At 48.3% G+C, this 22437-nt stretch overlaps 1 protein-coding gene and 1 long non-coding RNA gene across 20 annotated transcripts in view; one reads left to right on the forward strand and one right to left on the reverse strand.

Moving 5' to 3' along the window:
- Positions 1-22437, reverse strand: part of NAV2 (neuron navigator 2) — an 820834-nt gene that overhangs the window by 239344 nt on the left and 559053 nt on the right. For 14 of the 19 annotated variants that reach the window (XM_085011765.1, XM_085011759.1, XM_085011757.1 and 11 more), the window contains 2 exons: positions 21306-21378; positions 10559-10799 (listed from right to left, as the gene is read on the reverse strand). In XM_085011765.1, coding sequence (XP_084867891.1) covers positions 10559-10799; positions 21306-21378 — 314 coding nt within the window. Of the gene's footprint in view, positions 1-5421; positions 5491-10558; positions 10800-21305; positions 21379-22437 lie in introns of all 19 variants that reach the window. The other 5 variants (XM_085011753.1, XM_085011763.1, XM_021085308.2 and 2 more) reach the window with 1 other exon arrangement.
- LOC146405339 (uncharacterized) overlaps positions 859-22437 on the forward strand; it is an 855846-nt gene continuing 834267 nt past the window's right edge. The window contains exon 1 of the long non-coding RNA XR_014837237.1: positions 859-6772. This is a non-coding gene — a long non-coding RNA (uncharacterized LOC146405339). The remainder of the gene's footprint in view (positions 6773-22437) is intronic.

Consider the following 22437-nt stretch of genomic DNA (forward strand, 5'->3'; position numbering starts at 1 on the left):
GGTGTAGAGCAACACAGATCACAGCATTCTGCTCCAGTGGGGAACTGGCAGAGAACAGGGAAGTGAAAAGCAACTGGGTCGGGTGGGGGGGGGGGATGGACTGGGAATTTGGGATTGGCATATGTACGCTGACATTTAATGAAATGACTGGCTAAAGGGGTCCTGCTTGCTGTGTAGCACAGAGAACTCTACCCGATATTCTATGATAATCTAGGTGGGAAAAGAATCTGAAAGAAGATGCATGTGGGTACATGTATAACCGAATCACTTTATCGTACAGGAGAAATTATCACAACCTTGTAAATCAACTATACTTCAATAAAACTTTAAAAAATGGGGGGGGGAAGCATCAATGAGGGGGTTAAAGATGCATTCCTTTCAGAGTTGCTAGAGGCCCCACTGCCCTGATCTGGGACTGGACCACAGATTTGTCAAGGCAGCACAGGGTCTTTATACAGGCAAGAAGTTCAAGTATTGGACAGGATGGCCACAACTTTGAATGAGGTTGGCAGTCTGCTCCTCCGTGAGGCAGTGTGGTATAATGCATAAAATAAGGACTTTTTCTATACATGTGACATTGAACCAGTCTTACCAGCTGAGATTTCTGTTCTGTACCTATAACTTTGTAATAATAATAAAGTATATCCAAGGGAATAGTTGTAAACTTGAGGACCATGTGAGGGCACAGTGAGAAGTTGGCAGTCTGCAACCTGGCAGACAGCCTTCATCAGAATGTGACCATGCTGGCACCTTGATCTTGGCCCTCCAGCCTCCACAACTGTGAGCAATGAATAAACCTATGGTGTTTTATTACAGCAGCTCAAAGAGACCATCACAGGGTTCTGGATCCATCTTGATCTTTTTTTTTTTTTTTTTTTTTTTTGCTTTTTAGGGCTACACCTGAGGCATACGGAGGTTTCCAGGCTAGGGGTTGAATGGGAGCTACAGCTGCCAGCCTACTCCACGGCCACAGCAACTTGGGATCTGAGCTGTGTCTGCGACCTACACCACAGCCCATGGCAATGCTGGATCTTCAACCCACTGAGCAAGGCCAGGGATCAGATCTGCATCCTCATGGTTAGTAGTTGGATTCACTTCCGCTGGGGCCACAACAGGAACTCCCGATCTTATCTCGATCTTGAGGGGCTGACTGAACCTAGCTCACATCTCAATGCCGTAAGTACTAATAAAACGATATAAAAGGTCAGGAGTAATTCAAAGAAGGAAAACAATGACCTCGGAAGTTGGTGGAATGGTCAGGGAAGATACCAAAGAAAAGCGACCCCAGAGCAAGCTGTGGCATATGGAATGAGAATGTGAACAGAGGGCAAGAAGGTAGGGGGCAGAGGGAAGCCTGTCCCAGAGGAAAGAAGGGCCAGTGTGTGCTGGGGCTTGGGGGACAGTGTGGGAGGACATGAGGCTGGAAAAACGGGGCCAGCCTCCACCATCAGACTATGCATCTTGGACTTGGTCCTGTCCCCAGCAAGGAGGCATTCATCCAGGAGGCTGAAAGCAGGACTAGAGTTGAAAAGCACAGTAGCTGCCAGTTTACGGTGACAAGCGCTCCCGGCGAACATTTTGAAGTTCATTATTGTTAACATCCTGGGGCATCAGGGGAACTTCTCTCAAGGCCCAGCCTGGCAGCAGCTGCTGTCCCTATCAGCCTCCTCCTCTGCTGCAGAGCTGGGTCTTGCTCAGTGGAACAGCTGCAGGTCCTACAACAGATGCTGCCCGCAGTGCCTGCCTCATCGAGAAAAAGCAGCAAGAAGGGAGTGTGGCAAGCTGACCTCAAACACTTTACCCCCTGCATCATCCAAGCACCAGAAGGTTCCAAAGGCTCCTTTGCAAGAGGAACTACACTTTCTACGATCATTCCACCTCCAACCCAGTTTCAAAATGACAGAAGACACAGATGGGTTCTTTGAAATGCACACATGTTGCTTTTTGAAAAAACAAAGTTGAAGGGAAGAGGTATAACCAAGAGGCAGAGGAAAAATCCTGCTGCTACGGGAGCCATGGTCAATTTCTCCAAAATGTGCGCAGCCCAGCCCCGGCGGTACAGCTGTCATTCCTGGCACGTAAGCTTCTTGTGCAACCCAGCTCCACGTGCTGGCACGTGCTGATGGGAAGAAAGCCGTTCTTCTGCCCAAACCACTTCAAAGGCCGGGAGCCGAAAATGGGCCTCCCAGGGAGGGATGGCAGCTTGTGTGCACATGCTCAAGACCTCGGGGGCTGGAGGTCATGATCAGAGATGCTTTTTGCTAGACAAGATGATTAAACGCTAAATCTCTCATCTCCATGGCGTCAGCTTTTCAGCAGCTGGGCAGAGAGGACCGAATGTCTAGCCTCACCAGGAGATGGTTGTGAAGGGGTGAACTCTGTGGGACTCGCTAGAGCTGGTCCAGGTCAACCCAAACTGCCACCATCGCTCGCTCGGCTAGTTACGGTGCACTGATCACAGGCCAGGGAGTACAGGGCTAGAAATGATTTGCTTTCATCCACGTAGCCCTGTGAGTGAGGCAGACCCACTCCACTTTACCAGTAAAGAAACACAGGTTCCTGGAGATTAGATAACTGGTCCAGGTAACATAGAAGTGGTGAAAATGGGGGCGGCTAAATTTCCCAGCAAAGCTGCTCCCTTAGTTACTCTGTTTCAATGCCTCGCATGGGGAGAATAAGCCTCAATCCCTGAGGCTCACTGGAGATGCCAAGAGGCAACACAGTGGTCAAACGCAGAAATTCATGGAAATCCATCCCTGTGCCAGTTCCCTCCATAAGCTCTTCCAGAGCTAGATTCAAGGCTGAGGCTTCCCACCCTGCTCCATGGCCCTGGTGCCTATCAAGATATTTGCACTTGAACAAGAGACCCATCTGCTGAGTTCCAGGAGAGGGTCCGACTCAGCCAGAGGAGTGGGGCGGGCTCTTTCTTTTGGCAACCAAACTTCACTGCTACCCTTGGTGGTGCTGATCAGCTAAAACGCTTATCAAGATAGTGCTCAGTCACCATGCCATAGAGTAAGGAAAAAAAAAAAATGTATTGGGGAAATAACAATTGATTACAATAAAATAAAATATAAAATATCAAAACTCTAAAAAAAAAAAAAGATTGTGCTAAAGGCTAGGGGGCAGGGAAGGCAAGGAGGAGTGTCAGGCAAATAATAAAATCAGGAATATCCCTTTATTGGGCTCATCAGAAACAAAATGCATCCAAAAGAAACTCTAGGTGAGGGACAGGACCCCGACAGGAAGCCAGACCTTGGCTTTGGTCAACCTGGAAGCCCTGTGTCCAGCATGCCCTCAGGGCTGGGCAGGCACACACTCCTCCTTCGGTTCTTCCTCTTTCCCCTTCCCCCTTTTCCATCATCTGGGACTGATAACAGATCACTCACGGGATGGGCATGTGCTTCCAATTAGGTACTTTCCCAGCCAGCTCCTGTTTTCTCTCTGTTCCAGAACTAGTCACATCGTGGGAACAAACACTAGATTTCAGGTTTCCTCCAATATCCCCACCCCCTGCTACTTCCCGTCCTGTGTATGGACTTTGTATGACACTCAGGGAAAAAAAAAAAAAAAAAAGGGCGGGGGGAGCCCAGTTTACCAGTGCAGTGTTTGGGGAGGTGGCGGTGGTCTGTTGGACTTGGGCTTGTGCTGTTAAGAGAAAAAAGCCACCTCTGGCACAGTGCTTATGGACTGCATGTTTCCATCCCTTGGTCCCCAAATTCATTGCATCCCCAGTGCGATGGTATCTGCAGATGGGGTCTTTGGGAGGGAATGAGGTTGTGAAAGCAGAGCTCTCATGATGGGATCAGCAGCTTAGAGGAGTGGGGAGAGTTCATGCTTTCTTCCTGCTCTCTGCTGCGTAAGGGTGCAGGAAGAGCATGCACGCCCGGAAACCAGGAAGAGGACTCTCCTCAGAATCCGATTGTGCTGGCACCCGGGTCTCGGACTTCCCAGCCTCCAGAACTGTGAGAAAGAAATTTCTGTCCCGTCACCCAGTGTATAGGAGGGTGTCACAGCAGCCTGAGCTAAGACACATGGCTACGAGATGCGGTGATGAACATAGATCCCCAGCACCAAATGTGGGTAACATGCTGATTTGTTCTGCAGAGAAGCAGCTGCCCTGTGGCTTCTCCTCCCAGTCAGGCAGAGCCTGCATTGCATTGTGCCTCCCCATGTGTAAATTTTTTAGAAAAGTTAACTCTGATAAGGAAAGGCAGCCACCCGGAGCCTAAGCCATGTGGATGTTCTGTATGTGTTACGTGAATACAGAGAGAAATGCAGCCTGGGCATCCCTTTAGCTCTAAGTGAGAATTCAGTGAGAAAGAAATGCGAGCCAGAATGAAGAGGAGATTCTATTTGTCAGGATGCAACATGAGGCAAAAGGCTGGGAGTAGGGGTTGAAACCTAAGATTTAAACAGCAGCCTCAATAACCACATAAATGCCAGAATTCGAGGAGGGGGAGGAGAGGAGAGACGTAACCAAGGGGTTAAAGTGAGAGTTCTGGAGTTAGATCACCTGGGCTCACATCTCGGTTGTTCCACTTTCCATGTGACTTTGGTAACTTACCAAACTTCCTAAATTTTAGTTTCCTCATTTGTAAAATGGGGATAATAAATGACCTACCATAAGAAGAGTGATGGGAATATTAAATAAGGTAATGCATTCAAATTGGTACAGGCATTCAATAAATGTTAGCTGTTGATACCTTTAAAATAACAGTAGATACAAGGATGTAACCGGCATTTACCATCCCCCTGAACAGGTCCCCACAGGATGCAGCAGATCCAAACACTGAATCAAGAAAATTAGTAATGAGCATGTCCCATGTTTATTTTCAGGGTACTATCTGTCCATGGTACAGGCATCCATGGTAAGACCATCCAGAAATAAAAATGAGACATAGGCTTATGCTTTGTCTCCTTTGAACAATTGGGTTCATGCCTCAGGTCTTTAAATACTCAAGAAAGAAACCAATCCCACATTAGTAATTTTACTAACAGCCACAATAACAAAAAGCACAACACACAAATGAGATGCAGGTGAGGTGGGGTCAGGGCCGGGACAGAGCAGGGAGCCCAACTCATCAGAAAACCTCTGCAGAAAACCACCTGGAAACTCACCTCTCTTTAAATCGGAATGGACTTTGATGTCCAAACAATCAAAGACAAAAATTAGAGAAATGCAGAAACAGTATATACAACTCCAGCTCACTTAGGTTCAATCACACACCCACACATACCCACCCCCCTTCAGCAACCTCACAGCCACTCTCAACTCTTCAACACTGGGTCATCAGCCAAAGCATGTTTGGTTTTCCTGAACTGCAAACATGGCAAGGGGAGAGGGACCAAAAGGAAACACAGCCAGAACAAAGGGGTTGGGTTGAAACCATGCTTTGCAAGAGGCGGAGAAAGTCTAACCTAGAGATCTTTTTCTGACCCAGAGTGAAGCGGATGACTTTGCTTTGTGATGAGTCCTTGGAGTTTGCACTGCATGACAGGAAAGAAAAAAGTGGAAGAGATGAGTGAGGGGAGAGAAGACACGTTAGACACACATATAAGTAACCAGAGTCCTAGACCAATGGAGGTGCTCCTGGGGCTCCCTCTGCCCACTTCCCCCACAACATGCAGCCTTCTTGCTAGATCTGATCTGATCAATGCCCAACATGAAGAAGTTGCTATCAAGATTACTGGAGAACTTCGGGGTTCTCTTTCTCTTTCTTTTGTTAAACTCCAAATATCTTTTCTGCTCTCAGTCATTGTAAGGCCATCTTTCACAGTAAGATGCTGAAGCCAGGGGTCTCTGACAAGTAAACTTTGTACCTTTCTAAAGCACTTAGAAGTTTCTAGTTCACATGCTTTGTCAATAATGTCCTGAATATCCCATAAAGTTGACCCACGGCAAGGGTGGAGATGCTTTCAAGTTTGGCTGCTCTTGGGAACCTTTGGTCTCAATGGTCTAAGAGAAGATCAATTCAAAGTCTTCTGAACTTGCTAAATCCTGGGCTTTAAACCATAGCTTTATGATTGTGAAGAATCATGGTTGGACTTAGTGAAAAGTGAAGCTTATTTCAACTTATCGACTGCCTGATGAAAGATGAAAATATTTCTCTTTCTTGCGTCCATACATCCCATATCATAAAAGGATATGAGGTGAGAAATGCAATGTTAGTGTCCCTAGACTTAGGAAGTGAAGGAAGAGACGGAAGAGGCTGAATTTTTTTTAAAAAAAAGCAATTTTCTGGATTTTTCCTAAAGAGCTAAATATTGATAATATGTTAAGGTAGACACACTCGGAGAGGCATTTCATGAGATGAAATGTGGATCGACTTCTCAGCGATCACATAAATTAATGAGAAGAGCTCAAGGGGTAAAAAGGAGTCTATTCAGCCAGCACAGAGGAGGTGCTCTGATTCCCTCACGCCAGTATCTCAAATCTCCTTGCTCAGCTTCCACGGCTCTTTCATTTAAAAACATTATGGAAAAGTTGTCAAGTGTCAGCATTTGCTATCCTGAGAGGTATGGTATTTAGGCATGTCTGCCTCTGGCAGAGTTCTAATGAAGGGTTAATACAAACCTGGCATTTGGGGGGTTTCACCAACATTTGACCTTAGTGATCAAGGATCCAAACCATTATCCTTGGGACTCTGGTTATCAAAGTCAGAATCTTAGGGATAGAAGTACAGTGGAACTGGAGTTCCCTTCATAGCACAGTGGAAACAAATCCGACCAGTATCCATGAGGACTCGAGTTCAATCCCTGGCCTCGCTCAGTGGGTTAAGGATCCGGCATTACCATGAGCTGTGGTGTAGGTCACAGATGTGGCCTGGATCCTGAGTTGCTGTGGCTGTGGTGTAGACTGACAGCTGTAACTCAGATTCAACCCCTAGCCTGGGAACCTCCATATGCCACATGTGTGGCCCTAAAAAGCAAAAGAAAAAAGAAAAAAAAAGACACACAATGGAACTAAGCTAGAGAAGTAACTTTACTGTTCTTAAACTTGCAGCCAGAACATGAGCATGGGCTATCACATCTCTAGACCTTGAGAACAAGATGATCAGGAGGTTCCCCTGCGGTGCCACAGGATGAGGGGCATCTCTGCAATGCCAGGACACAGGTTCAATCCCAGGCCCGGCACAACAGGTTAAAGGATCCAGTGCTGATGCAGCTGTGGTACAGGTTGCAACTGTGGCTCAGATCTGATCCCTGGTCCAGGAATTCCATATGCCGTGGGGCAGCCAAAAAAAAAAAAAAAGAAAAAAGAAAAGAGGGAAAAAAAGAACAAGATTACCCTCTGGAAGTAAAATTAGAAAGTATCAATATGTAATGCATCAAACCAATCATCTGCAGACGTAACCCAATCTGGGCCAAAGAAAGGATGAATGAGGACATACAGCAACTCCAAAGCCCAGTTTGTGTCACCACACTGCAGGGTCAGGGAGCCGAGATGGCAGGTACCACTCTGGAATAAATGGATATAAAAACCTGGCTTAAGTGAGGTTGGCTCATCTATGTCAAGCCTTTATTAAGAGTAGGATGCTCTTTCTTACCGGGAGATGGGTGTCCTGACTAGAACATCTGGTTCTTTTGAGAAGACAAATGCTTACTATGGAAATAGAGGCTTCAGGCTAGCATGGTTAAGTGACACAAACCTAGTGTTTCTCGACACACGTTCCTTGGAACCCTGTGTCATGAGATGCTCTATAAAATAAGAACATCTCAAGCTGTGGCTCAGTTTGAGGATGCCTCCTATGCTCTCTTCTGATGATTCTCAGTGCACATGTGTCCTTCCAGCTTCCTTATCTCAAGAAATGCCACCATTTCCCTAACTGCTCAGGCCAGAAATCTAGGCTATATTTAGATTCCTTTCTCCCTCACTCCAGAGTCCTTTTGGCTCATCCTCCAACATACCCTGAACCGGTCCATCTCCGTATGTGTTCCACCACCTTGATGCAAGCCACTGTCACCTACAGGACCACAGAAGCTTCCGAGCTGGGTCCCTCCTTTATTCTTGCTCCTCCAGTCTTATTCTCTAAGAAGGGCAGATGTGGTTTTAATTTAAAAAAATGACTCTCTCTCTCCTGCTCCAGATTTTCCAATGGCTTTCAACCTTCAAGATGCAATAGGAACTCTTCAGCCAGTATAGCCATCACTGTGACCTGGCTTCAGGGCCATGGGCCTACACAACTCCAGGGCACCAGCCACGCTCTCTTCCATGCGTAGAGGCTAGCAACCCTCTTTGCTTAGAAGCTGCTTTTCACTTCCGGCCTCCCTGCACCCACTGAACTCTAGCCACAGTTGCCTTCTTTCTACTCGTCCAACCTGCTAATCTTACGCCTACCACAGGGCCTTTGCACCTGCTACTCCCTCTGTCTGATCTGTTCCACACTCTCATGGCTAGTTCCCTGTCATTCACATTTCCACTTTGGTGTCCTGTGCTCAGAGAAACCTTCCTTTCAACCCAATCTCAATTATCAATATCAACCCAACCTCAATTATCAATCCAATCCCTGGGAATCCCATCATTGTACTATACTACCACTCTTTGCCATTTCTCTTCCCCTTTTATTTGCCTGCCTCCTCCAGTAAAATGTAGGGAGTGGGCACCTTGGCTATCTCATTCGCCCTACCCCTGCCCCAAGTGCCTAGAACAGTGTCTGGCACACAGAAGGCCTCTAAACGCTAAATGGAAAGATGAATGCATACTGGCAGATTCAAGGATCTGAGGAGACCCTGCAGCAACAGGTATAACAACTTATTTCCCAATGTCCCCCCCACAGAACCCTTCCCCTGCAAGTTGCCATCCGGGGAATAAGCACTCTGTAGAACGCCGTGTGGGAAATGATGCCAGATCAATCACCCCAGTCCACTGGGGACCTCCAATCCTCACAGAGGACCTCTGACCAGAGAATGGCTCCCATCCAGGTGGCACCCCATCTTCAGGGCAAAGATGAGAGGCTGGTGACCTGGCAGTCTATTCCTCATTGTATCCCTACTAGCCCCTATATTTCCATGTGACTTGGATATAATTAGATAATTAATTAGGGGCTCTGATTTACATTACTTTTCTCACTGCTGGTTTTAACACCATCACAAGTGGAAAACAGCACTTCTCCTGGGGGAAAATAGCTATGACCATCTATAAGGCGGCTGCTTTATTTGAACCACTGTGTGCGTTGCCCAAGTACAATGAACTACTAAGCGTATGAAGGTGTGTGAGAAAAGCTGTGATTATTAATGCTGGTGCTTTGGGGGACTGGAAGAAAAAGATCATTCCTCTTTAGCATACATTAAATGAAATCAAGCAATCAATTTGATCAGTGGCATTTAGATTTGACAGCTAACGGTTTTTGGCTAAAAAGAAACTAATGGTTATTGTGGACTTTTCTCCAAAACTTTACCATGAATCAAGAACTTTTTGGTTCCTAATCCGCTTTTTTTCCCTGTCTTATGAAAAATGTTTCATGAGATGATCTTTTGTGAGCTGCTCAGGAATGCAACTATTCGCATCGTAGCAGAGTAGATGGTGACTGTCCTGGCATCCTGCCGGCATATCATCCTATGGCAATGCTGGCAAGCATCAGTCCCTCTGGAAAGAGCAACAAAATCTAGGCCCTACTTCCCAAAGCAGAGGACCACAGCTGATACGGCTACCCAGTCTCTAGCATCAACAAAGCCCATTCCCATGTCATGGTAACTGCTCCCATCTGGGGATGCTGGCCCTCTCAGAGGAGGGGGCTGCCTCTTTTCCTGCTGAAAACCACTTGCCACCTTTCTTCTGCGACCTTTTTGTTGCTGTCATTCTTTTGTCTTTTTACGGCCACACCTGCAGCATAGGGAGGTTCTCAGGCTAGGGGGTGAATCGGAGCTATAGCTGCTGGCCGACACCACAGCCACAACAATGTGGGATGTGGGATCCAAGCCGTGTCTGGGACCTACACCACAGCTCATGGCAACACCAGATCCTTAACCCACTGAGCAAGGCCAGGGATCGAACCTGTGTCCTTGTGAATACTGGTCAGGTTCTTAACCACTGAGCCACAGACTCATAACTTTGGTGTGTTTTTTTTTTTGAGTAAGATGGAAAATGTTGGCCATGCAAAAGTCAATCAAATACTCAGTGGAACTCCCTTCTGTGATCTTAGAAGTTCTGTTCTGGCAAAGCAGAGGCATCTGCTGGAGGAGAACTTTTGTCTCCACTAAGTGAAATTTACTTGAGCCTCTAACACTGAACTCCCAGCCTGTAGGCAGACACGCAAAAGAAGTTTGAAGTCTATTTTAGAGGCTGTTTTATTGCCTGTGAGCGTGTGTGTAAGAGGCCAGAGTTGAGGCAGGAGCAGCTAATTAGTTTTAGCTGCTGGCGATTCTGATCTATAAAAGTCCACATCTCCGCCAGGCACATCCATTTCAAGGTCAGGCTAATTCCCCACTAACCGCTTGTAGTTCTCAGCACCGAAGATGCGCAAATGAAAAACACGCCCAGTACAGGCAGAATGTGGTCAGTGTGGCGGGAGAGCCCTAAAAAAGGTAAAATGGTCAGTTGGCAAGGAGCGCCCACCTGGACTGCATCTCCGCTTGTGCTTTTGACTGCTGATGCGGTGCTGGCTGGTGAGGCTGGCACAGGGCTTGAGGAGTGCCAGCCTGGCACTGGGAGGGAGCCCCGGCCGCCTGGGACACGGCGGGCGGCAGCGGCGAGGGAAGGTGAGGCTTCTGGGGCTGGGGCTGCTGCTGCTGCTGTTTGTACCGGGAGAGGCTGAAGAAGAGGCCTAGAATGGCCTTGAGGTTTCCATTCCTGATTTCTGCAAGACAATAAAGAGATCCAGGTTAGAGGAGGCACCCTTTCTGGGGATCCCTTTCTTGCCCATTCAATAGGCTGCTTCAGTCCTCGCAGACATGTCATTCCTCTGGGATATGACAGATTTCCTGAATATGTCGTTGGTATCATAGTCAATGAAAATCAGCAGAAATTAGTAGACTCTCCCCACTGGGGTGGGAGGAGATACACGAGGCAAGTTGCAACTGGGATGCCTGGAGAGGGCCAGGGGAAATTCTCAGTAAGGACACAGTGACGAGAAAGACAGAGTCCTGAGCAAGACTCTGCTTGTTCAGGAGGCAGAGCAAGCGATCCAGGGACAGAGGGACCAGGGGAAGCTCACCGGTCTCCACTGGGCTCTGCCAAGTTCTGTGCTTCAAGCCACCTGGACTGTGCTGAGCGAGCGGCTGCTGGCTGACTCCGAAATCCTCACACTGCTTTCCCCAGTCATCCTGCCCTCAGCTAGATGGCTCTGCGTCCCTCTAGCCTGCTGAATAATGAACTTGAATTTGGGGTGGGTGTGAGGATAGGCCATACACGGGGCTTGCTTCCATAAAGAGCTCACATAAAAATTCTCCTCTCTTTAAAAGAAATTCGTGCAGAGTGGGGCTAAGACAATTGTTTCATTCCAGCTGGAATTTTTCAGATGTGAAAATGCATTTGCCTCCAGGCACGCATAAAGAGATGCAGAGAAGGAATAAAATATTTATCCACAAGCAGAGGCTGTGGAAGCAAGGATATGGCTCCTTGGGCAATCCCTCCTTTTATGCTGTTGATCTTTTAACACCAGATTGCTGATGGCCTGGGTCTAAACTGACCCTGAGGGTGAAGTAATAGACCACCCAGCAAGAGGGGCAGAGAAGAAGGGACCTGTGCTGTGCCTCCACCCTTGGGCTGAATTTCTTTTTCTGAACTGGCAAGGGGGTTAGAGGGAGCGGGGCTGGAGGAAGGGAAGCCTCGCTCACCTGTGTGGGGCATGCACGCCTCCAGGTTAGCTCCAGGCTGGGCAAGAGGATGCTGACACAGGAACCTGAGTTTCCTCCAAGATCCAATTAAGGGGCAGAGGCCTGAACTGGGTTCTTTCAGAGACAAGCTCCCTTCCCTGCCAGCTTGCCAGTGCCCTGGGCTGCGACCTGCTGTTTAGGTCTGGCTGACTTACTTCCTGTTGGAGAGTTCCTCTTTCCCGGCTGAAGACACTGGCAATAACAAACTACCAGAATCCAACTTTCACTCCCTGCTTCAGGAGCTAGCAACTTCATGACTGCGGGACAGAACTGGCAGGAGCCCAGCTTTTGGAAACCCAAAGCCCTGAATTCCAGCCTATACCACTGACCAGCTGTGCAACCCTGAACCAGTTACTGAATCTCTCTGGGCCTTATGTGACAATAGTGACCAAGCTTGCCCCATCGCACAAGGCTGTTTTGTCGCTCAAACCATAGCATACATGTGAAAGCACAGGTGTTGTCAGGTTCTTCTCTAGGCTTGGTTACTGCAGGACACCCACGGCTCTAGAATCCTGTATGAGATTCCCAGACAGCTCCAGGTTCATGCCTTAAAAATGATGGGTTTTACTATGTGACCTTATAATTTATCATGCAAATTAAGACAACTGTGAGAGTGAAAGGGAGAGGCAGCTCTTAAGTACCACAGGACAACAGGTGTAAGCCGGGGCTGACCTGGAGAAGTCAAGAGGCGAGAAAACTCTTATTTACGCAATGCGATTGTGTAATTACGCAATGCAGGGAGGAGGGAAAGTTCCAGAAAAGTGGGAAAGCCCCCCACCAGCTTCTTTATGTAGCTCAGCTTTAACTTTTCGGCTCTGTTTCCTTCTCCATCCTAAGGAAACCAAAGGAGAACACACCTGTGGCCTGTTTCACTTCTGCTTCTAAATGTTCAAGGACCCCAAAGTCACAGAATGTGAAGTTTGGATGGGTTGAGTTCTTTTACGATTTGACCTCTCCGAGCCTCAGTTTTCTTCTTTGGAATAAGCCTTTTACTCATGGGAAGAGGGAGGGTAAAATGACACCACTGTGGTCACTTAGCTGGATGGTGACAGAGCTGGCATGCGGGCAAGGGCCTATTAGGGAACTTGGGCAAACAGACCGTTTCCCCTTAAACCTGTCTCCTCAGAGGGGTGAGATGAGAGCTATAATCATGACAGTTGAAATCTACATGAGATTTTAGTGCCTTTTATAATTGTTACCATATTGTCAGGTTATCTAGTTTAAAATAACAAGAGCTATTTCTAATTAGTGTATATCGAGTAAAGCTTTTTATATACAGGATCTCCTTTCATCCCTACAACCTGGGAAAGGAGTATTATTTTCTCTGTTTTGCTTAAGGGGAAACAGAGGCTCAGAAAGGTTCGTGACCTCTCCAAGGTAATAAATGCCGGAGCTGAGATCTGAATCTAGGCTTTTCCAGCTCAAAGCCCTGTCTCCCAACACAGGATAATGTGGTTCACTTATACGCCCATCGTGTGTCATGAATTTAAAAGCACACTAGGTAATGTTTTATTTATTAAGCTAGCTCACAGGCATATAAGTATTCTTTATTCTCCTTCTAGAAGTTTTCTTTTATTATAGAATGTGTCACACATTTCATTACACGTTTAAAAAAAAAAAAAACCCAAGAAAAACAAAAGGGGGAGAAACCAACAGTTCAGCCAGTTTGGGGGCTCAGGGGTTGCCCCCCCCCAGCAAACAGGAGGCACCCTCCTAACCAAAGCTATCAGTGCCAGCCAGGGCAGATGAACAGAGCTGGCTCTGTTGTACTCTCTACCTGCTGTGGATAATCAGTCATTTACTGCTCATAGCTGTTGTATTGTTCCTTAAGGCTTTTTTTTTTTTTTTTTTTATCTGTGAATGAACCCAGTGCTCCCATAAATACACTTTTTCTTAGGAGGAAGCATTTTCATTACAAAGATCACTGATCGGGAGTTCCCGTCATGGTGCAGCAGAAACAAATCTGACTAGGAACCATGAGGTTGTGGGTTCGATCCCTTGCCTTGCTTAGTGGTTAAGGATCCGTGTCACTGTGAGCTGTGGCACAGGCCAGCAGCTGTAGTGCCGACTGGACTCCCTAGCCTGCTAACCTCCATATGCTGTCTGGGCAGCCCTGAAAAGCAAAAAAAAAAAAAAAACAAACAAACAAAAACAAAAACAAAAACAAAAAATAAAAAAACACTGATCATTAGAGCCAGAAAGATCTGGGCTTGAATCTCTGGAGTCCACTGTTTATAGACTTCAGAGTTTTTGCAAGAGTCAAACTCTGAGCCTCAGTTTTCCTCTTTAAAATGGGCATATGTATGCTGCCCCTTCCCTGTGGGCTCCACGAGAATTAACAGAGGATTAAATGAGAAAATAATGGCAAAGCACCTAGGACACTGCCTGACTCCTTTTTTGGTTCAGAAAATCTGGTCATTGTAGCTGCAGCCTCTTCAGAACTCAGCACAGGGCTCCTGACCTGCAAGGAGCCCAAGAAGCTGTCCCCTCCTTCCTGTCCATGTCCATGTCCCTCAGGCCACCGTCACAGGCGGCAAGAAGAAAATTGACCATGAGTAACCTCCTTTGAGAGAAAACGCAATGGTGATCTGTAAAAAGCAAAACAAACCCCAGCTCTGTTGAGGTATAATTTACATCCATAAAATCAAGTGTACAATGATCTTTAGTAAGTTCAGGAAATTCAAAGTTTTGGACTATTTCTGTCACTTTGAAAAGGGTTCATCTGAAGTCAATTCCCAAACCTATCCCCCCAGGCACCCTCTCATCTGTAGTTTCTGTAGATTTGCCTATTTTGAGCATCTCCTATAAATGGAATCCTGTAACGTGTAGTCCTCTGCATCTGACTTTCTTCCATGGAGCAGAATGTTTTAAGGTGCATCCAGATGAGAGCATTTATTATTAGTGTCTTTCTATCGCTGTGACCCCATTATGTGGATAGACCACATTTCCTTTCTCTGTTCACCCCGTGGTGGACATTTGGACTGTATCATTTTCTTTTCAGAACAGCACGCCAGGGTGGTGAATTCTGTTTGGGGTTAAGAGCCACCCAGTTTTATGCCATGGGTGGTCTTTAACAGACAGTATCCAAAAAACTAGAATTGCGTTCTTTTCCTATTTGCAAATGGCATTTGTCTGTGTTCTACCAGGCCTGGTAAGCCAGCTCCACAGACTATCTAAAATCAAAATCCACCAGCCCACAAAAATGTTCCCCTCGTGACATTTCCTGAGGCTTTGGAAAAAGAGCATCCTTTTGTTTTATTTTGTTGTTGTTTTGCTTTGGTTCTTGTTTTTAAGCACTGCACCTGCAGCACATGGAAGTTCCCAGGCTAAGGGTCAAATCGGAGCTGCAGCTGCTGGCTACATCACAACCACAGCAACATGGTATCTGAGCCGCATCTATGACCTATACCACAGCTCAGGGCAATGGTGGATCCTTACCCCACCAAGCAAGGCCAGGAATCGAACCTGCATCCTCATGGATACTAGTTGGGTTCATTACTGCTGAGCCACAATGGGAACTCCTCATTTTGTTTCTGATCAACCATCCTCACCCTCCTGATTTGCAGAAAAGGGGGAAAAATGTAGACCTAGAGAGATACGACTTGTCTAAGGAGCCCTGAGCTAGGCTGCTGTCTAAACCAGCATGAGAACTCCTTTCTTTCCTATGGCCACCCCTTCATAAATCGAAGAACAAACCACACAGGCTGTGGCCCAATTTCCACTAGAATTCAGTATCACCTTGACTCTGAATCTCCTTGGATTCTGATTGACCCCTACTCCCAGGGGCTGATACTAATCAACATACATGCTATAGGGGATGATGGGCAAGAGGGGAGGAAAATAGAGTTGTTTTCTTTCAACCTTCTTGAAAGGACACCTCAGGCCTCGTTTACTATGACATAAGCACTGAAATAATCTCATAAAAAGAAAGCTGCTTTGTAGGGAAGGGACTAAGGGCCAAAGAGAAGGCTGTCTTGGACCAGTCTCAGAATTCCTATTCAATCTCCTTAAGCCATGGCGTAAGGTCACCCAGCTGAACTCGGGACTGTGGATTCTGCAGCATTATTCCTCCAGCTGGGCAGTCTTCATGACCTACACTCCAGGTAACTTCCCACCCTACTCTGGCAGCCCTTCTGTGAACTGCTCACCACACCTTCTAGGGACCCTACCCACAGGGGAAAGTGGATGAGGTGCGTGGGAGCAAAGCCTACAGCTCCCCCTGCTGGTGAGGGACAGAAAGGGCCCCACTCACCACCAAACTGACACAGGTAGGAGGAAGCGGAAACGATCCCGGCGTTTACCCTAATGGTCCAGAAAGATCCCCACTTTCTGGCTCAGGATGAAAGGAGGATACAGCTCAGCATCTAGATCTCTGGCCAGCAGGGCAGCAAACCCAGGTCTGAGCTAATCATGTCCGCAACCCATTTCACTCCCAAAGCATATACTCCCTGTCAGGGGCAGCTGGAAGCATTTTCCTGCCTCTGTTTCTCCAATCTGCAAGGCTGAAAAAAAGCCAGTCCTTTACACCTCATATTACCTATGCCCCAACATCTATCCACCTTTCCCTTCACTTTCCTTTCTGTTTGGTGAATGCCTAGTCATCCCGAAAAATCCAGAAGAAACATTACCATCTCAGCAGAGCCTCCTAGGCAGAGATGGCTGTCTTTTTTTTTTTTTTTTTTTTTTTTTTTTTTGGTTTTCAGGGCTGCACCCATGGCACATGAAGTTCCCAGGCTAGGGGTTGAATCGGAGCCGTAGCTGCCAGCCTACATCACACCCGCAACAACGCAGGATCCTTAACCCACTGAGCGAGACCAGGGATCAAAGCTGCATCCTCATGAATCCTAGGTGGGTTCGTTAACCGCTGAGCCACGAAGAGAACTCCCAATCTTTCTTTGGGCACTGGATCCTGTACATACCACCAGCACACCTCTCTTTTAATTGAGAGTAAAGCTAGTTTTGTACAACTGGCATGACTCTCTGCCTACCCTGGTGCCTATCACTGTGCTTGGCATATAGGGTATACCTGGCAAATGTGTGCTGAACTAAATAGGACATGGCCTCACTCCCGACCTCTGCTTCCCCACTGCAGGAGGACGGGCTCAGGGCCAGGGAGCACCAACCCCAGGTGTCCTCAAAACTCCAGGGGTAAAGGCTATCCTTCCTCACAGGGACAGGTTTACAGATGGTGGTGACAGGTGGAGTGTGTGCTGGGGAGGAGTTTAAGGGATGGAGAAAAATCACCCTGGGCAGCGTGAGGCCCAAGCTCACAGGATTCTGGCAAGTGTCCAAGAAAAAAAAGGTTAGATCCAACCTCTGGGACCACCGAGGGGGAGGGAAAAGCCGCAAACCAGCAGCATCTCCACGGGCCTCACCTGCACCTCAGGCATCATCTGTCTGTGCCCTGGAACAAAGGCTCTCTGTGGCTCTCCTACAGGCAGGTCAGGGCAGGGCCTGAGCTGCTGAAATGCCTCAAGGACAGGTGCCTGGTTCCAAACCCAGTTGTAGTCCCTGGGAAAGGGTGGAGACATGCCCGTGGGGCTTTCCGACTGCTGATTTTTTTTTTTTTTCCCCAATCAGAGGAGGGGCCTCGGGGCACTCCATCATCTTCAAAAGGAGAACAAAAAGCGTTATGACCACATTATTTCTTTAAATGCTATAATGATTTTCCAGTAGTTACACAGGTGGTTGGACGTGTGGAACATGGTAAGCAGCAGAAAGCACTCGGTCCTTGAATTGGCAGCTGTGAGCTTGACCACTGCTGACCTGGTAGACTTCCCTTTTGCCACACGTAACATTCGCATGGGCCTTAGTGTCCTCATCTGTGTGATGGGGTAATACAAAGACTGACCTCAGAATGTTGCAGGGGGGATTAAACAAGATGTGAACGATACACAGCACTGAGCTCAGTGACTACACATGGTGGGTTCTCAATGCATGGTTTTCATGCCTATAACTTAACAGCATGTCTAATGAAGCATTTCCAGAAGCCCTGAAATGGTGATTAAGGTCCATTTGTGGAAACAAGGTTCTAAGTACCCTCGCTCTGTAAGTTCAGGGAACTGATGCATGTTGGGGCCTGTCACCCTCCCACAAGGCTGTGCTGGGCCACAACTGGTGTCACCATCAAAGGCCAGCAGCACCATCCCCTCTACTCACCCAGCCCAAAAGCAATATAAGAAGATCTAGATGAGCGAAGGCCAGTGAGGGTGGGTCACGGTGGTCGCGTGGGATGACCACAGAGACGGGATGCTTCCTCCCCTCACCAACGGGCAAGGGGGGTGGTCTTTGCCCTCCTTTGAAATCAAGGGAGTAGAGGCCCCCAGGGAATCACGCCCAGTGGCGATACTGACGTTCCAGTGTCCAGTTGGGACATCTGCAAAGCAGACATTTGGCAGAGCTGCCTGTTGGCTACCAATGTTGGAGGAAAGAACTGGGGAGAGGCTGTAGGGTGGGCACTTCCGGGTGACAGGTGGCCTGTTCCATCTGCTGCAAGGGGAAGACACAGCCACACACTTCTGCTGGCTTTGTGGTGGATAATGCAGGGCTCACGAGACTGAGGTCCATGGTCTTACCAGGATGACCTCAGTGTGGGGACAAGGAGGGGTCGCAAGTGTCTGGTAACAGACTCCCACCCAGGGATAGGGGCAATGATGGCCACCCAAGAGGAGGATGGCAACTTCACCACCAGCAGAACTCTGCTTCCTCTGCAGCTGCCCCAGTCCTGGAGGCCCAGGCCCGGGAACGAGGGAGGGGAAAGGAAGTCCTCACCCACCCCTCCCCCTTCAACCTTCCAAACCCACCCAGGCTGGAGGGTTTGGGGGAAAAGACCTTTGAGTTTGAGGCTAAACTTTAAAAACAAGCAAGACTGAGTCCTAACAGAAGTTTCCATTGTGGCTCAGTGGTTAACGAACCTGACTAGTGTCCATGAGGATAAAGGTTCAATTCCTGGCCTCGCTCAGTGGGTTAAGGATCCGGCGTTGCTGTGAACTGTGGTGTAGGTCGAAGACGTGGCTCGGATCCTGCATTGCTGAGGCTGTAGTGTAGGCAGGTGGCTATAGCTCCGATTTGACCCCTAGCCTGGGAACCTCCATATGCAGCGGATGTGGCCCTAAAAAGACAAAAGACAAACAAAACACGAAACAAAACTGTCCTAATACTGCTTGCGACCGAACAGAAATGGGTTCTGGCCAAGACATCATTAAATGAGTCTCGACCCAGCAGGAAGGAGGGGCCAGCACAGCACAGATGGAGGCAGTTACTGAAAAACCCACTTCATGGTGATACCCCAGGGACTGATTGCTCGACGCACTGGTTCTAGTCTACTTTTCCCTGCTCAGAGACTCAGAAGAGCCACATCCAGCATTGACCGGGGACCAGGACTGTCTCTCTCCGCGTATTATGCCTTTCTGGGCTGCCCAGAATCTTTAGAGATAGGGTTCCAGTCAACAAAGGGCTCTAAATATTTTTTGATTTCTTTTACCTGTACATGGCATGCCTAGATCGTGTTCATTTGCTGTCCCCAAAGACACCATGAACATGAGCTCTGAAATCACGCGCACCTGGGTTCAAATCCTGGCCCTGCTACTCACTACAGGCCATGGGACTGTCACTCCTAACTTAAGCCAAAGCGTCCTCATCTGTGAACTCAGCCTGTTATAAATTGCAATGTCAGTTGTGACAGCTGGACCTGAAGCAGATAAAAAAGCCTTAAAAGCACAGTGGATACCTATTCATTCAATAAATATTTGCGGAGTAGATTCTCTCTGCCTTAAGGTATACAGAAGATGGGGCAGGGGAGGGACAGGACAGGCAGAAGGCAGGACAATGCCTGGATAGATGGCAGGGTGGCCAGTGTCACCTCCACGCCACATGAGATGAACTTGGCCTACAGAGTCCGCAGCCCCTCGAGCCCTTCCTGGTAAGTGTGACTCTGTAGAAGCCCCTGAAGGTGCTCTGTTGGCAAACACAGGCCTGAGAGCCAATTGCGGCCAAAAACTAGAAGGAATATGTGTACCTGCCACTTACACCAGCGCAAGAAGTCTCTATGGGACAGGGGTGGGGTTGGGGTGGAGGAGGAATGTGCTCCCTGGGATAGAAATTTGCATCTCCCTGCTCTGCATGGCAACGAGACCACGCACCCCTCATGCCCCAGCAATGCACATGCCAGACATGATCCAGCCCAGATCTCATCCCCCCTGGAGGGCCCACACCCCGGGGCAGGGGAATCCTTCAGGAACCCTTCTCTCAGAGCAGAGATGAAGGCTGACCACCAACAGCTGCCTCAGGCACCCCTGGAGGCAGTGTGACCCTGTCTGACCTGGGACAGGCCCAGCCTCTTGGAGGCCCCGCTCGGGGAATCCCAAGAGTACCATTCAGAGACACAACACCCAAGAAAACTCCAGTGGTGGCCACCCACCCCCAATACGGAAGAGACTGCAGTCCAGACACACAGGCAGGAAAGCCAAGCCTTCCCCATGGAGCAGAGCAAAGGCAAGGAACAGGCCCCCAGGGGATCCCACTTGCAAACTTACCTGGTCCTTCCTGGGCTGTGTCCTTCCTCACCGCCCCTTGCCCCCCACCCTCACCCCCACCCTCACCACCATGTTAATGAGCCACTTTTCAAAACACAACCATGCTAGGGAAAGGCGGTATCCTCTGACGCCCAAACTGCTCTACCTGTTCTGGGAAAACTGGAAGCAGGTGCAGCCTAATGACTTTGGGAGGATGCAGGGGCCCAGGACAGCTCGTGAGCTGGCAGCTGCTGGTATTTACAAACCAGAGAGAGGCTGAGTTTCCAGGGCGAGATGCTGCCTGAGAATTCAGACCAGCCCACTCCAGACCAACACCTAATTGAACAGCAAACTACCAGCAAACGCGAATGTGTTAATTAGCCACCAAATTGGAGTTAATTAAAAACGAATCAGCATGTCAAAATGGAACATCTCATTAATAAATCACGTGCTTTTTTTTTTTTTTTTTTTTGAGCTAGGAAAAAGTGCTGCTGTCTTTGAATTAAAGTAAGAGATAAGGATTAGGCATTTTTCCCTGGGAACTTGGACCATAGTTTAAATACGTTCTGTGGTTGCGTGTTCTCTCTCCCACAGATAAGGCCTGGCTTGATAATTAACTGAATTGCCGGCCGTGTGAATCAAATCAGTGCCCCCCACATGCCACATGCTGAATCAAATCAGCGTCTGATGAAGCCCTTCTCGAAGAGAAGCAGCTTCGTCCTTCCTGCTCCCTCTGAGCCTCACAGACTGGGCTGGCACAGTTGGATGGGCACTCTCAGAGCAATTCTTTAGGCTGTAGGAAAGTTGGCATCCTCAAAGGCAGACAAGCATGGAGCTGCCTCAAAACCAGAAAAGAAGAAAAGGAGAAGAGCCCACCAGCCCCTGTTGGCTTAACTGTATAAATGTCATCAGTAAGTCACAGGCGTGCATTTCCAACAAGCGAAGGGCCGCTTGACGACAAGCGCTCAGACTCACCTTCCGCAGACAGCCCCTGGATGTTTATTCCCTTAGCTGCCAGGAAATTCAAGCAGGCATCTATGTTTTCAATCTAAGGGGGAAAAAACAATAGATACTCAATAAATGTTCTGCCTTCTCCAGAGCCATCTCTTATTAGAACAAAGGACAGTACCAGAGAGAGGGTTTATTGTGCATTCCTTAAGGTTCTCAAAGAGGAAAAGTGACCTGACAACGCCGATGGACGGATGGATGGATGGAGGGAGGGAGGGATGCAGGTCAGGAGTCTCTGTTGTCTGTACTTGCACAGGAAAAGGTTACCCAATATCCCAACCACATGGTGCCAAAAGTGGAGGCCTTGGATTGCTCACGGCTGCCAAAAATAACCAGGGTGGAATTGGAGCTCTTGTGTGGATCACTGTCACCAGTGCCATCCTGAAAACTTAAGCAGCTGCCAGGAAAATGGAGGTGGGGACAGGGTTAGGAGACCCACCCACCTACCAGCAGCTGGGAGAAATTTCTAGCTGCCCGAGGAGGCAGGCAGTCAAATGTAAAAAAGAGTGAATGGGAGTTTCAGCAGGAATCTGGGTAGCGTTTACTCACAGGATTCTCAGGATGGCATGCATTGCAGAGGAAAGCTGCCAACTCCAAAACCCCTGTGTCCTTCGTGCTTTCTGTGGCAAGCAGGGACGCACCCCCACCAGGGTCTGGGAGGCTTCCCAGTCTTTCCAGGGCTGATGCCACGGCCAAGGGCAAGCAAATGTCCAGCCCTCAGGAAAGAGCAATTGGGTCATTCGCAAAGGTCTGGTGTGACTTCAGTTGTCAGGGCTAATTATTTTTTTTGGGTCTGTGGGAAAATGTTCGAGCTAGATTCATGTCAACGGTGACCATCAATAAAAGAAATTGCTTTTGACTGGGCACAGGGAACTCTGGGTTTCACACAATCTGCATTTCAAAGTGGCACCTTTCCTCACCTCCCCACCCCTGGCTCGTCCCCACCTGACTTCCCAGGCTCCACACTTGCTGAGGAACTCAAATCAGTATCTGACCCATGGGGTTTGTTGTAAACTCATAAATGACTGCCTTTCACGGTGTACACATGACTCTTCTCCCTCCCCTCCCCCAGCCAGATCCTGATGGCTCCTTTACAGCC

This window comes from Sus scrofa, chromosome 2 (assembly GCF_054392235.1).
Source record: "Sus scrofa isolate SSC_HxYL_T2T_F1_AM1 chromosome 2, Sscrofa_HxYL_maternal_Yorkshire_Landrace_v2.0, whole genome shotgun sequence".
Taxonomy (NCBI): domain Eukaryota; kingdom Metazoa; phylum Chordata; class Mammalia; order Artiodactyla; family Suidae; genus Sus; species Sus scrofa.